At 38.2% G+C, this 12530-nt stretch overlaps 1 protein-coding gene across 3 annotated transcripts in view; it reads right to left on the bottom strand.

The window, feature by feature from the left end:
• Positions 1-12530, bottom strand: part of DPY19L1 (dpy-19 like C-mannosyltransferase 1) — a 94030-nt gene that overhangs the window by 6753 nt on the left and 74747 nt on the right. For all 3 annotated transcript variants that reach the window (XM_061414159.1, XM_061414160.1, XM_061414161.1), the window contains 5 exons: positions 8698-8722; positions 7751-7870; positions 6893-7067; positions 5993-6092; positions 4494-4619 (listed from right to left, as the gene is read on the bottom strand). In XM_061414159.1, the coding sequence (XP_061270143.1) occupies positions 4494-4619; positions 5993-6092; positions 6893-7067; positions 7751-7870; positions 8698-8722 (546 nt within the window). The remainder of the gene's footprint in view (positions 1-4493; positions 4620-5992; positions 6093-6892; positions 7068-7750; positions 7871-8697; positions 8723-12530) is intronic.

Here is a 12530-nt window from a genome sequence, read left to right as displayed (position 1 = left end):
CTACCTGGTGAAAGGTTTGATTATAAAGGACATTTGTCTCCTTAAAATGGCGAGAGCTGGGACATTCTTTAATCAAGTTATCAAACTTACCATCAGCAATAACAGAACAAAGTGACAGGTATCTCCAAAAGTAACATAATGGAAAGTATACAACACCATCTATGCAGTGTTCTTGCCAAATTTTGCCAGACTGAATTTAATAATGTGGAATAAGTTAGACAAATTCAAATGTGGGACATTCTTGCAAGACAACTGGCCTGGACTCTTCCAAATATCAATTAAAAACAAAAAAAGTGAAAGGGATTTCACAAATTTTACATTTTTAAAATGTTAAAAAACAGAAAAACCAAGGAAAAATTATAGAGATTTGACAACAGCTTGTGTTTTGTCATAGCTGCTTCACTTTTCTTTGTAAGAGAAAACACCATTTCCAACAAGTCCCTTTAATTACCAAGGGCAGCCCCATGACCCTGCTATTTACCACGAGGCAAGCACTAGACAGGAATGCACATGCTTTCTCCTTTTCCATAACATCTTTATTTTTTTTTTAACATCTTTAATTTAAAGGGAACCTTCACTCAAAAGATGTCAAAATATGAACCTATCAAAATAAATAAGTAGAAGCCACTGTCACCTCCAATGCCCTTCCTCAGAGGTGCTTCTATAAACAATCCAGCATGCATTCTGTTCGACCTTTTTTATTCACGTTCAGACATACAAGCACACAAAAACATAGGCACAGACATTTATATTCACAGGTGCTCCCGGGTTGCTTTTACAAAACTGAGATTAACCTGGGACTCCTCACTTAGCAATAGAAAGTGGTCACTGTCCAATTTCACGAAGACCTACCTTATTCTTTTTCATAGGTGTAGTACTTTTATGTATTATTTAATCACTCTTTCATGGATAGATATCTTAATTGTTTCTCATTTTTGTCATTATAAAACAATGCTGATATAAATAATTTTGTGCCTTTATCTTTCTATAAGCTAAGTTTTTAGAAGCAGTGCTATCACCATGTCAAAACGCTATTCAATTTTCACTATGCGTCTATCAAATTATCTTCCAAAAAGGTATTACCAGTGAGTGTTCCCACAAAAGAGTGTTCAGTACACACTTTTCTTCACACCCTCGCTGATATGAGATTCTATTAACCTATGAAGATATGACTGGGCTTGGGTTTTCCATCTTTTAATTTTCTCACACATACCAAGGCCAAACTGTTACTACACTGCAGGCCAGTGATAGTAGAGAGTGAAACACACACGAAGCACCAGCTACTGAGTTCAACTGCTTTCAGGAAAAGACGAGACAAAGAGCCGCCTTTGTGAGCTCTAAGTGTAACATCTTTTAGTTCTTGTCTGAGTTTTCTAAAGTTTCCTGAGGCCAGTCAGCTATGTCTTTAAAACAGCATTAGTGAAAATCTCAGTAATTTTCTTCTGAATTGATGTTTTTTACTTTTATGTCAACTCTATTATGGGAATTAATGAGAAGGAGCAGAGAATTGAGAATAAAAAAGGAGCTAATTAAAAACTGAATCTGTAACTTGTATTTGAGTATATTTTCCTACTTGTATTTGAACATAGGGTATTAAGTATTTCAAGAATAATCAAGTGCACAATTAAGCCACTCTGTAAATGAGAGCACATATATAGTGCCCACCGTGGCAGATATCAGTTTAAGCTCCAGGTGGATTAGTGCCTCTTCCTTTTCTTCTCCTATACTAGTTCCCCATTTGCTCCCCCTGTTCGGGCATATTTTTCTTTTCCAATCACATACAACTGTCTTAGGCTGGCATGACAGAATTGGAGAGTGAGGGCCAAAGCAGTAAGGAAGGTTCCAATTCTGGTTGACAGCTCTGGCCAGAAACTCAGTTCTTCCTACTGTGAAAGTAAGAGTACTGAATTGAAAGTAAGAGTACTGAATATTAGTCCTTCTTCCCTTTCCTCTTCTGAGCCCTCCATTTGCTTCTCTGTCAGAACAGAGAGCACAGCTGTGTTTTGTTTCAAGCTTTGAGCAGAGTGCACCTGCCTAAGACTTTCTGAGACTTACAATCCTATAGAAGATGGAGAGAGTCGTTACTGAGGGGGAACCAGATAAGAGGAAGCCACTTCCTCTTTTTCCTCTCTCTCCACTCCTGCTGCCCAAACACAACAAGGGCAATCAGTGCAGCAGAGGAAATCCAGCACAAACCTCCACCCCACCCAACTCTCAGCCTTGTCCCTGGAGGTGAGCTCCAAATGAAGAGGATCAGAAGCCAGTTAATTCACTGCTGACTTTGTGCAGTGTCCAAGATTTATTGCCATACTTCCTAAATTTGTCTTTTGATCCTTTCTTGTGTACAAAAACCAGTGCTCTGCCCATCAGAATATGAGACTACTACAACTATGCAAATCCAAGGAGCTCTATCAACATCTTAGAATAAAGAACGCCAGCCTCTGCAATTTTCACATATTCAAATATGCATGGGTCTAGGGAAAAATGAAGACTCTTGAATCAAGGTTCATCATTTGTTTGGGGAAGAGAGCTCACAAAACAATTTTTATGTTCCAGTAACTTACAGGTGTTTCAGGTTGGCATCACTGAGTCAGAAAGTAAACCCTGAGACAGTAAAGACCCCAGTGCTGGCAGAAATCTGCCAAGAAACTGAGTCCTTCTGATTGTAAATGTCAGGCCAACATTCATTTATTACAATGTCTTCATCAAATTGTTATGAGAGATGCTTACAACTTTTTGTCCTAAATTTATATAACAAAGTTAAAGGTTATGTATATAAGTTTCATACATATCCTTATGTTCATAAAGACGTGGAGCATTTTCTCAATTATGATTCAGTAACATTTCTGTAGATCTTGATTAAATTCCAGTCACTTGGGACATACTCACTGGAAAATCATTCAACAATAAACAATTATTTGAGTTTCCTTGTGGGCAACACTTGATAGATACTGCCTCAGAACTACTTTTACTCCTGAGTCAATATTTAATCATTTTATCTTAACACCTTCGTGTATCACTGAAATATATGGTGAATGAGATTGATTAAGCCACAGATATAGCAATCTCCTGAAGATTTCTGTTTACTTAAAGAGTAATGAAAATTTAAAAAAAAATAATAGTGTTCCATAAAATATCCTTGATTTCTGATAAAAACTACTTTCTATATTCCTTATGGGATGACAATTCAGTATTTTAATAGTAAGCTATCATTTGCTTTCGGCTTCCCTGGTGGCTCAGAGGGTAAAGTGTCTGCTACTATGCAGGAGACCTCAGTTTGATCCCTGGGTCAGGAAGATCCCCTGGAGAAGGATACAGCACCCCACTCCAGTACTCTTGCCTGGAAAATCCCATGGTCTGAGAAGCCTGGTAGGCTACAGTCCATGGGGTCACAAAGAGTCAGACGCGACTGAGCAACTTCACTTCATAACTTCACTTCACCCAAGTGCAACATTTCTAAATAGTCTACTTTGCTGCTGCTGCTGCTGCTAAGTCGCTTCAGTAGTGTCCGACTCTGTGCGACCCCACAGACAGCAGCCCACGAGGCTCCCCCATCCCTGGGATTCTCCAGGCAAGAACACTGGAGTGGGTTGCCATTTTCTCCTCCAATGCATGAAAGTGAAAAGTCAAAGTGAAGTCGCTCAGTCGTGTCTGACTCCTAGCGACCCCATGGACTGCAGCCCACCTTTAGAATTCATATTTGCTTTGAAATCTTACCAACTCTTAACTAATGTGCTTAGTGAACTTCTCTGTGGAAATAGAAAAAATTTAAAATATAAACCCAGGAGAATAGGGGTTGCTGTAATGTTAATCATTTGCCCACTCAAATAAGACACAAACAGTAAGACAGAAGCTTCACTCTAAGTCAGAAGTTCCCCAACCTTTTTGGCACCAGGGACCAGTTTCACGAAAGATAATTGTTCCAAAGAAGCGGGGCAGAGGAAGGCTTCAGGATGATTCAAGTGCATTACACTTATTGTGCACTTTATTTCTATTATTACAAAGCTCCAACTCAGATCATCAGGCGTTAGAGCCAGATGTTGGGGGATCCCTGCTCTAAGGTGAATTTGGGAGAGGGTCCCCTCTATCCCAGGATATAAGTTGTAGAGATGTGGAACAGATAAAGCTGCTGGACTTCATTACAGTGAGACTCTCCACTACTTGGCTTCAACTCTACAAGTCTTTTGAAAGAAAATACATCCAACTTTAGAGTTTTTTTAAAAAAACACCAAAGACAAGTGTGAACAATTTGGGAAATTATCAATAAGTGCACATACAAAGGAAATGTGCACATGCAGATCATTACAAATTAAAAAGATATTTATAATGATTTGAAAAGAAAAAAACTCCAAATAATTATTAGAAAGGTTTTTTGGCTTATACTTTGCTAAATATTATATATGTTTCACACATACAACTAGTAAAGCACTTTCCATGAGACTGAATTAACTTTAATGTCCTATGAATATAAAGTACTGTTGCTGAGTACTCACTTGGATCTTCTTATACACCACGATTCTTCCAGAATGTAGTAATTCACTTGTAACTTTATCAGTTCTCGCTTCACTTCTTCAGCTGCTTTCCGACTATACATCGAATATACTATTTTCGTTCTGGCTCTGTAAAGAAAATTAATTGGGCAGAAGATTTTCAAGATCAAAAGAATGCAATCAACCTATTTGGACAGAAGTACTGAATGGAACTAGAAGAAAGACTCTATAGAAAAATCAGGTCAAGAGGACATTCTTCACAAGAGCTCCTGGCTCAGGGGCACTGGGGAGGTCAACCAAAAAAAGGCACAGGCAGCACAAGAGTCCTGAGAGAAGCAGTTCAGTTTAATGAATCTTTTCATCGCCAAACTCAGTCTTTTGGTTTGTTTGATTGCTTGATTTAAATTTCCCATCACTCTATCACAGATACGAGTACGAGCTACACAAAGACAACTACAGGACTACTTGAAAGGTTTGTTGTTAACTTTAAAGGTACGACAGTCCTAACTTTGATAACCAACAATTAGTATTAAATGGCTCTCCATTTTATTCATAATTAAAACAAAAAACTAAGTTTATTCAACACAGTTGCTCCAGAAATTAGTTTGCTAAAATTGATTTTTTAATGAAAAAGCTTTTTTATTTATAAAAGGTATGGCCCACTGTTACGTAAAATATTAATAAGATCACCAATCACTTAGGAAATGACTAGCTGACCAACCTAGAAATTAAATGAAAATTTAATCTTTTTCCTTTTCAGAGAGAACATGGGCTTCCCTGGTGGCTCAGACAGTAAAGAATCTGCCTGCAATGTTGGGAGACCCAGGTTCAATCCCCAGGTTGGGAAGATCCCCTGGAGAAGGAAATGGCAACCCACTTCAATATTCTTGCCTGGAGAATTCCATGGACAGAGGAGCCTAGTGGGCTACAGTCCACGGGGGTCACAAAGAGTTGGACATGACTGAGCGACAAACATTTTCAAAGAGAACACAACATTCTAACTTATGAAAAAATAGTAGAAAAAAAACACATGATCATTTCAGTAGAACTATATTGGTGAAAATTAGAGAATAAAAAATAAAACCTCTCCTTGAATTAGATTCCATTTCAACTGACTCCTCAAAATTCAAGAAAAATATCCTATGAGAAAACCTTAATAAAAACTATAGGCTAATGAATTTTCTGGAGGAACTTAAAGGTGATGATAACTAATAAGGACCTGGGTGTTTTGGAGCCCTGTATAACACAGACACTGTGTGATTTCTTTATGCTGCCAAGGAGAGAAGAGAACCCCAAAGACTGCAGCTTTATTGTCCTATGGGGCCTTAACAGTTTGCACTGAACTTAACCATGTTATCTCAGTATTCTTTGTCCCCAGCCTCTATATACTCCAGTTCACCATATCCTTTTTGAAATACTTCTTGTTATGCTGCTGGTTCCCTCGCTCATTTTCTATTTGTATGAAAAACTTGTTTTCAACAATGTGATAATTGTGTACTAACCTTAAACCCGCATCTTCATAATGTGGATGATTCACAACGGGCCGAAGTGCGGAGAGTTTAACACTTGCCATTGTGGGCATGGCACCCGCAAACACTGCATCTGCAAAGCAGGAGCAAAGGGCTTAGGAAGACCCCTGGGGGACGTGACAAGGAGTCCCCCTCTGGTCAGCTCCATTACTTCCCAGGTAAAAAAGCTGAGGCCTGAATCGTGACATAAAGATTCAGTAACAGAACCAGAATGAATTGGGTAGCTGATAAAATGGTGGTCAGCAACCAAGTCTGGATAAAATATTTTCCTTGCAAGACAAAGCCTCATCACTGAAGATCTCTGTTTCTTGTGGTTGTTTGTTTTTAGTGCATTTTCCTGATTCTAAGAAGAAGTAACACATTGACTAGAGAAGTTTTACAGCACCAAGGAATTCTGAAAGATGATTTGATATTCAGTTCAGTTGCTCAGTCATGTCCGACTCTTTGCGACCCCATGAATTGCAGCACTCCAGGCCTCCCTTATGACAACAAAAAGTTCCCTTTGGATACATGAATCAAGTATCATATTCCTTGAGTTCATTTCAAGAAGGAATGTGAAGGACTGAGATTAAAAATTAATCAGGAAAATAAGCATACCATAAATCATTTTAAACTGTGCCATGCAAAACTTTGGATATATTTTTTAAAAAATTAGAATTTATGGAAAACAGAGAAATAAATTATTAAGAAAATACTTACAACATTTCTTTAGCAAATTTCATAAGCAAGATTAACATCTCTCTCTTTCTAGATAATCGAGAAACAGGGTTTCTTAGAAAGATTAAAACCACTGGAAGTAACTAAGTTAAGGTTGTGCACTTGTATATAAAACCATAGGGAAAACCACAGCTAAATAATAAGACTTTTTTTTACCCGGTTTAGTACTATATTTAATCCATTCTATAAGTTCTTCTTGTGGCAAATTGCTGAATTCCCCTACAATATTCCACTGGGTTTGTAAATTTGCAGAACCTTGTATTGACATTGCTGCTAACACAGCAAAAACAACAGCACCAGGATGCACTTTGCAAAAGAGCCATCCAAATAGCTGAAATCAAATAAAGAACACATTGACAATGGTTAGTACAAGCAGCCTGCATCCTGAAATAAGCAAAAGTTCTTCCCAGAGAAGAATACAGTCTCTGCTAGCATCCCAGATACAGGACTAATAATTCGAAGGAAAAGTTCCAGAAACAATAACCTGAGGGGTCGAAAGAATTCTACCATTAGCTTTATATAGGTGGGACATGGTTTAAGAAATTCTTCTCTTAATTTGCTCTCTCTACTTCCAGGTTCCAGTAAGGTCAGGCCTACCTAAATAATTTGCCAAACTCAGTGCAAAATAAAAACATGGGTTCCTTGACTGACAATTTTTAAGACGCTCAAAGCAGCGAAATAGCTATGCATCAATCTCGGTGCAGAGTCCTTCTGAGTGTGGGCCCCTGTGCGATCACTGCTTTCTGTCAATATCTACATAGTTACCATTCATGAATTTAGCCTGCACTGAATGAGTGTTTGTTGTATGCCTAGGACCATTTTAGAAGTTAAAAGGATAAATGATCTGCTGTGGCCCTTAACCTTTGGAAAGATTATAACAAAACCATGAAGAACTTTAATTATAACAATTTAAAGAACTTTGGGCAATTCAATATTATTTTAGAGCCACTTAATAACAAAGGCTGGGGTAAAATTATCACAGCATCTATAATACCGACATAACAATCATCTCACCTGTTTTGAGCAGATCAAGGAAGCCATAACACACATGTGTGGTGTCAAGAAGAGCTTTAGTCTCATAATTAAAACACCAAGGACTGTATATGCTAGCAGTTGCAATGCGTGATAAACCAGCTGAAAGACAGAGAACATATTTTTTACTCCTAATATTTGTGAAGTTTAAGAATATATTGTTAAATTGGTGAATATACTAGAAAAGAGTACTTTTTCTTAGAAACAATATTTTGATTTCTGAAATAAACAAGTCTTAAAATTCACTTTCAAACTTCTCCATTTTATTAGAGGGCTAAAATTATAAAATCCTTAAGGCAAGTGGACCTATAATTCCACTCAGAATCAAGTCTGGGGTTAATAAAGCCCACACTTCTGAACCAGGTGGAAATATGAAATACAGTATCATCAACTATAGTCACCATGCCATTGCTAAGAAAGAGGATCCTAAAAGTCTTCATCACAAGAAAAAAATTTTTAGTAACTATGTATAGTAAGAATTTTAACTAGATTTACTGTGGTGATCAATCCACAAGGTATGCAAATTCAAATCAGTATGCTGTACATCTGAAACTAGCATTATATGTCAATTATCCCTTATTTAAAAAGAAACAGGCTGAATCACCAGGAAATGGGAACAGCAGCCAGTCACATCTCTGAGGCCTCTGGGCAAGGTGAGCAGAGAGGAAAATGATCTCCAATCATGTCAAAGATACTCTGCAACAGTGCCTAAATGGACCCCAGCAGTGAACTGCTATTACCTTGATGATGATCAGAACAGACCAAGTGAGTTTCCTAGCTACCTACTTTAACAAATGAATGGTCATATTTGCAGTATTCTCATAAAAATGCATACAGGCCTATTTAAAGTGAGAAAATGAATAGAAAGAAAAGTCCAAATATATACAAACATTAAAACAAGGCACACTTTGGTAATATTAAGTCTTTACCTCTCCATGATCAAACTGGTGTTTTCTGAAATGAAAAAAGAAATACTACCATTGAATCACCATTGAAGCACTTCAATCATGTGCATTTTTACCTGACAAATATGAGTTTTACAACTTCTATAATATTCCCTCAGGACACATACATGTAAACCAAAATAACTAAAAGTTATAAACCAAACAGATGCTACAGTCTTTTAAAACAATTTATTTTGCACATCCCACATATCTGACTACATGGGTATTTTTAGGCCAACAAGACTTGCTGGCTGCCATGTATCACATACCTCACGAGTAATATCCTGACAAAGCAGGGAGCCCTCACAGTCCCATAGCCCTACTTCCTGTCCCCAGTGGTCCCTTGGCTCCCACATAAACTATAACTGCCACAGAGACAATATAGGAAGCCACACACAAGACTTTTTCACAGCAGCAGTTCTGAAACAAAAAATAGTCACAAAATGCCACCTTTAGTTTTGCTTGATGTTAATTTCCTAAGAAAGGATACATCTTTATAGGCCTATCCCCCCCCACATCTCACGCTGGTCCCCTTCCCAGCACCCCAACCCTGTGTTGAGTCTCATCACAGCACTGAGAGCAAATTTCAAAAATGGGAATCCAGATATGCCATTCTTAAGACTTTCTAGTTGGTTGTGGGTTTGCTTTTTTTTTTTTTTTTGGTAATTACACATAGTCTTCTTTAGATGGTCCCCATCTTTCACCCTTGAAATTCACCTTCTACCGTGTTCCCTCTTGACCAACTGTGCTCCGTCACACTAGACTCATTTTACGCCTTAAAACATCAGACAGCTCCTTTGACTCCCATATTCAGTGCCTCCCACCTTGATCACTCACACTCCATTTCCCTGTTTTATCTTCTCATAGAAAATAAAATGTTCACTTATAGGTTTACTTGAGTATCCTCTGACTCCCCCTACTGAAATGAACCCTTCAGGAGGACAGGGTACAAATCCATCCATTCACTCAATTTCACTGAACACTGAAGACAGAGCAGTAAATAAGATGGGGTGGGGGGGAAACTGTGCCCCAGAGTTTACATATAAGTTGAAGGAGACAAACAGAAGCAAATAAGCAAACATTACATGGCAATAAATACCATGCAGAAAAAAGGAAACCAGGGAAAAGATGCAGGAAGTACTGGATGTCCAGGGTGGTATAAATTTATCTGTGTGGTCACCAACTGAGTGAACTCTTAGCAGAGCCTTGAGGACCTGAGAATTGGAGCCTGAGGATCCCCGGTGGAACAGCACTTCAGGCAGAGAGAACAAACATGACAAAGCCCCATGGTAGCAGAGAAGGAAATGGCAATCCACTCCAGTATTCTTGCCTGGAGAATCCCATGGACGGAGGAGCCTGGTGGGCTACAGTCCATGGGGTCACAAAGAGTCAGACACGACTGAGCAACTTCACTCACTCACTAACTCATGGCAGCCGGCTCCTTGGCAGGCTGACAGTAAAGACGGCATGATTAGAGAAGAGGGAGCCAGAAGGAAAATGAGCTGAAGAAGATCCAGCAGAAGTGTGCTGACAGGGAAGCACATTCAGAGGCTCAGTACTGCGTTCACAGAATTTGAGATTCTCACCAGACACCCCAATAGAGATGACAAACACTGAGTCTATGTATAAATCTTAAGTTCAAGGGAGAAGTCTGGATCAGAGATACAAATATACAACTCGATAACACATGCCTTCTCTATGCTAAACACTGAAATATTTCAAGACCTAAGACCTAGAACAATGCCTAGCAAATACAGTTCAATTCTTTTTTTTTTTGAATGAATGAACAAATGATTCAATTAACCCCTAATCTAGGTAATCTGGGTAGCATAGTATCTGATTGGACGATTTGGTTTCAAAAATACTGATGTACTAGCAAAGAGTAAATATATTAGGCAAATGAAGGAAGTGAATGGGTCCTCCTTTATTCTTCTTTCATTCCAAGTACAAATTATCCATTACCATTTATTAAGCACCTAGAATGTTAATATGACCATTACATTAATGTTAATATGACCATTAATATGACCATTACATTAACTCTGATCTTACAACTATTTATTATCCCAACTGACAGCTAAGGAAAGCAAGTCACAGAGCTAGTAAGCAGCAAAGCCAGGTCTATATATTGACTGGTTTCAGAATCAATACATTTTCTACCTCATCATGCTGTCTTTATCCTCCTTTAACCCCTAGGTCCCTGAATAAAGGAGACACTCGTGCTCACATCTTGAGAATTAAAATGTGTATCCTACCCCTCCCCTTTTTATATTGGCATATGACTTTGGTACTTAATGCAAAATGAAATGTCAATGTGCCTTTCTCCTTTCCAAAAAGCTCTGATCCTACCTAGATTGAGAGCCCCATGAAGCTCAGTGTTTTTCTATAATTATTTCTATAGTTGAGTTATTATTGAAAAGACTCTCTTGTTTCTGTGAAAAGTTCCCCCTTTCTCTTCCAGATGCATACTATAGTTGTAACCTTTAGCCCTTTTCTGAGCTCTTAAAAATTTTTCATCTCAATCGAAAATAAATTTTGGCTTTATGTACTAGAAGCTTTTTCCTTTTTCTCAGCCCTCAAAGGTGTCGGGTAGAAGCAAGGGTACAGTTACAATAAATTGCTTCTAAATGAGAACCAGAGTGCATGCAATAATTTATCACTGCAGAGGTTAAAGAACAATACATAAGGCTGTGTTATAAAAGAAAATATACAGACACACAAATTCAACAATCTCTACTGCCCCCCAAAACACTCACAAAAGAATGAAACTAGAATTAAAACTTCCTTTACTCCATCCTCTAATCCTATCCCCTACTAATAATTATAAGTTTTATCTTTCCACATCCCTATGTACAAATAAACATATAAAATCTTCATATTTAAAATAAAAGTATAATCATCCTTTATATGTTTTATAATTTTTAATTCAAAGATGTATGATGAAATATCCATAAAGAATTCTACTTTCTGACTGGCTCATAATTAAACCAATCCTGTACTACCGAATACTTTGGCTGTTTTCACTTTCATATTTACACACCACCACAGTGGGCATCTCTGTACCATCACCTCTGCATTTCTATGAGCGTTTCTAGGGGACACATTTGCATCGGTGAAACTGCTGGGTTAAAGGACAGGCCCACCATATGTTTTGCTTTACTGCCCTACCACCCTTGCAAGCACTGGGTATTAATTTTTACAAACCTGGCAAGTAAAAAGGTTTCCACATTATCATGGGACTGAGCATTTTTTTCATGTATCTATTTACTCATGCATAAGCCTTTATCACTCAACTACTATTCTTTCCTCATATGCCAGGCACTGCATATAGACTGCTGAACTGAAAAGAAATGGCCATCCCCCCTTTCAGGAGATACAGGCAACAACACTGCAGTTTGTAAACACATGGTGAAAAATGCTGAGAGAAAGAAAAAGGGTGTGACAGTGGAGAATAACAAGCAAGGAGACAAGGGATCTACTCAGAGATGATAGGCAGAAAAGGCTTCTTACAGGAGGTGACATTTAGGCAAAGATTAGAGAAGTGAGTCATGCCAAGACAGGCTGTGGGAAGCAGAGGGCACAATTACGGGCTTAGGGCACAACCACTGCAAGGGCAGGAAACTGATTTTCCTGGTCAAAGAGCACAAAAGAGATTCGTGGGACATGAGTGTAGTGGGAAAGCGAAAATGGGAATGTGTTTTCTCAGCTGCCTGTGTGTGCCTTTCACTCATTTTTCAAATGGGTTTTTAGCATTTTTCTTGTTAATTTATAGACGTTCTTTATGTGTGATGGTCATTACTACCTTGTTATGATCTGCA

The sequence above is a fragment of the Bos javanicus genome, chromosome 4, assembly GCF_032452875.1.
Source record: "Bos javanicus breed banteng chromosome 4, ARS-OSU_banteng_1.0, whole genome shotgun sequence".
NCBI lineage: Eukaryota > Metazoa > Chordata > Mammalia > Artiodactyla > Bovidae > Bos > Bos javanicus.
The sequence above is the reverse complement of the archived record's forward strand: the minus strand, read 5'-3'. Positions and strand labels throughout refer to the sequence as shown.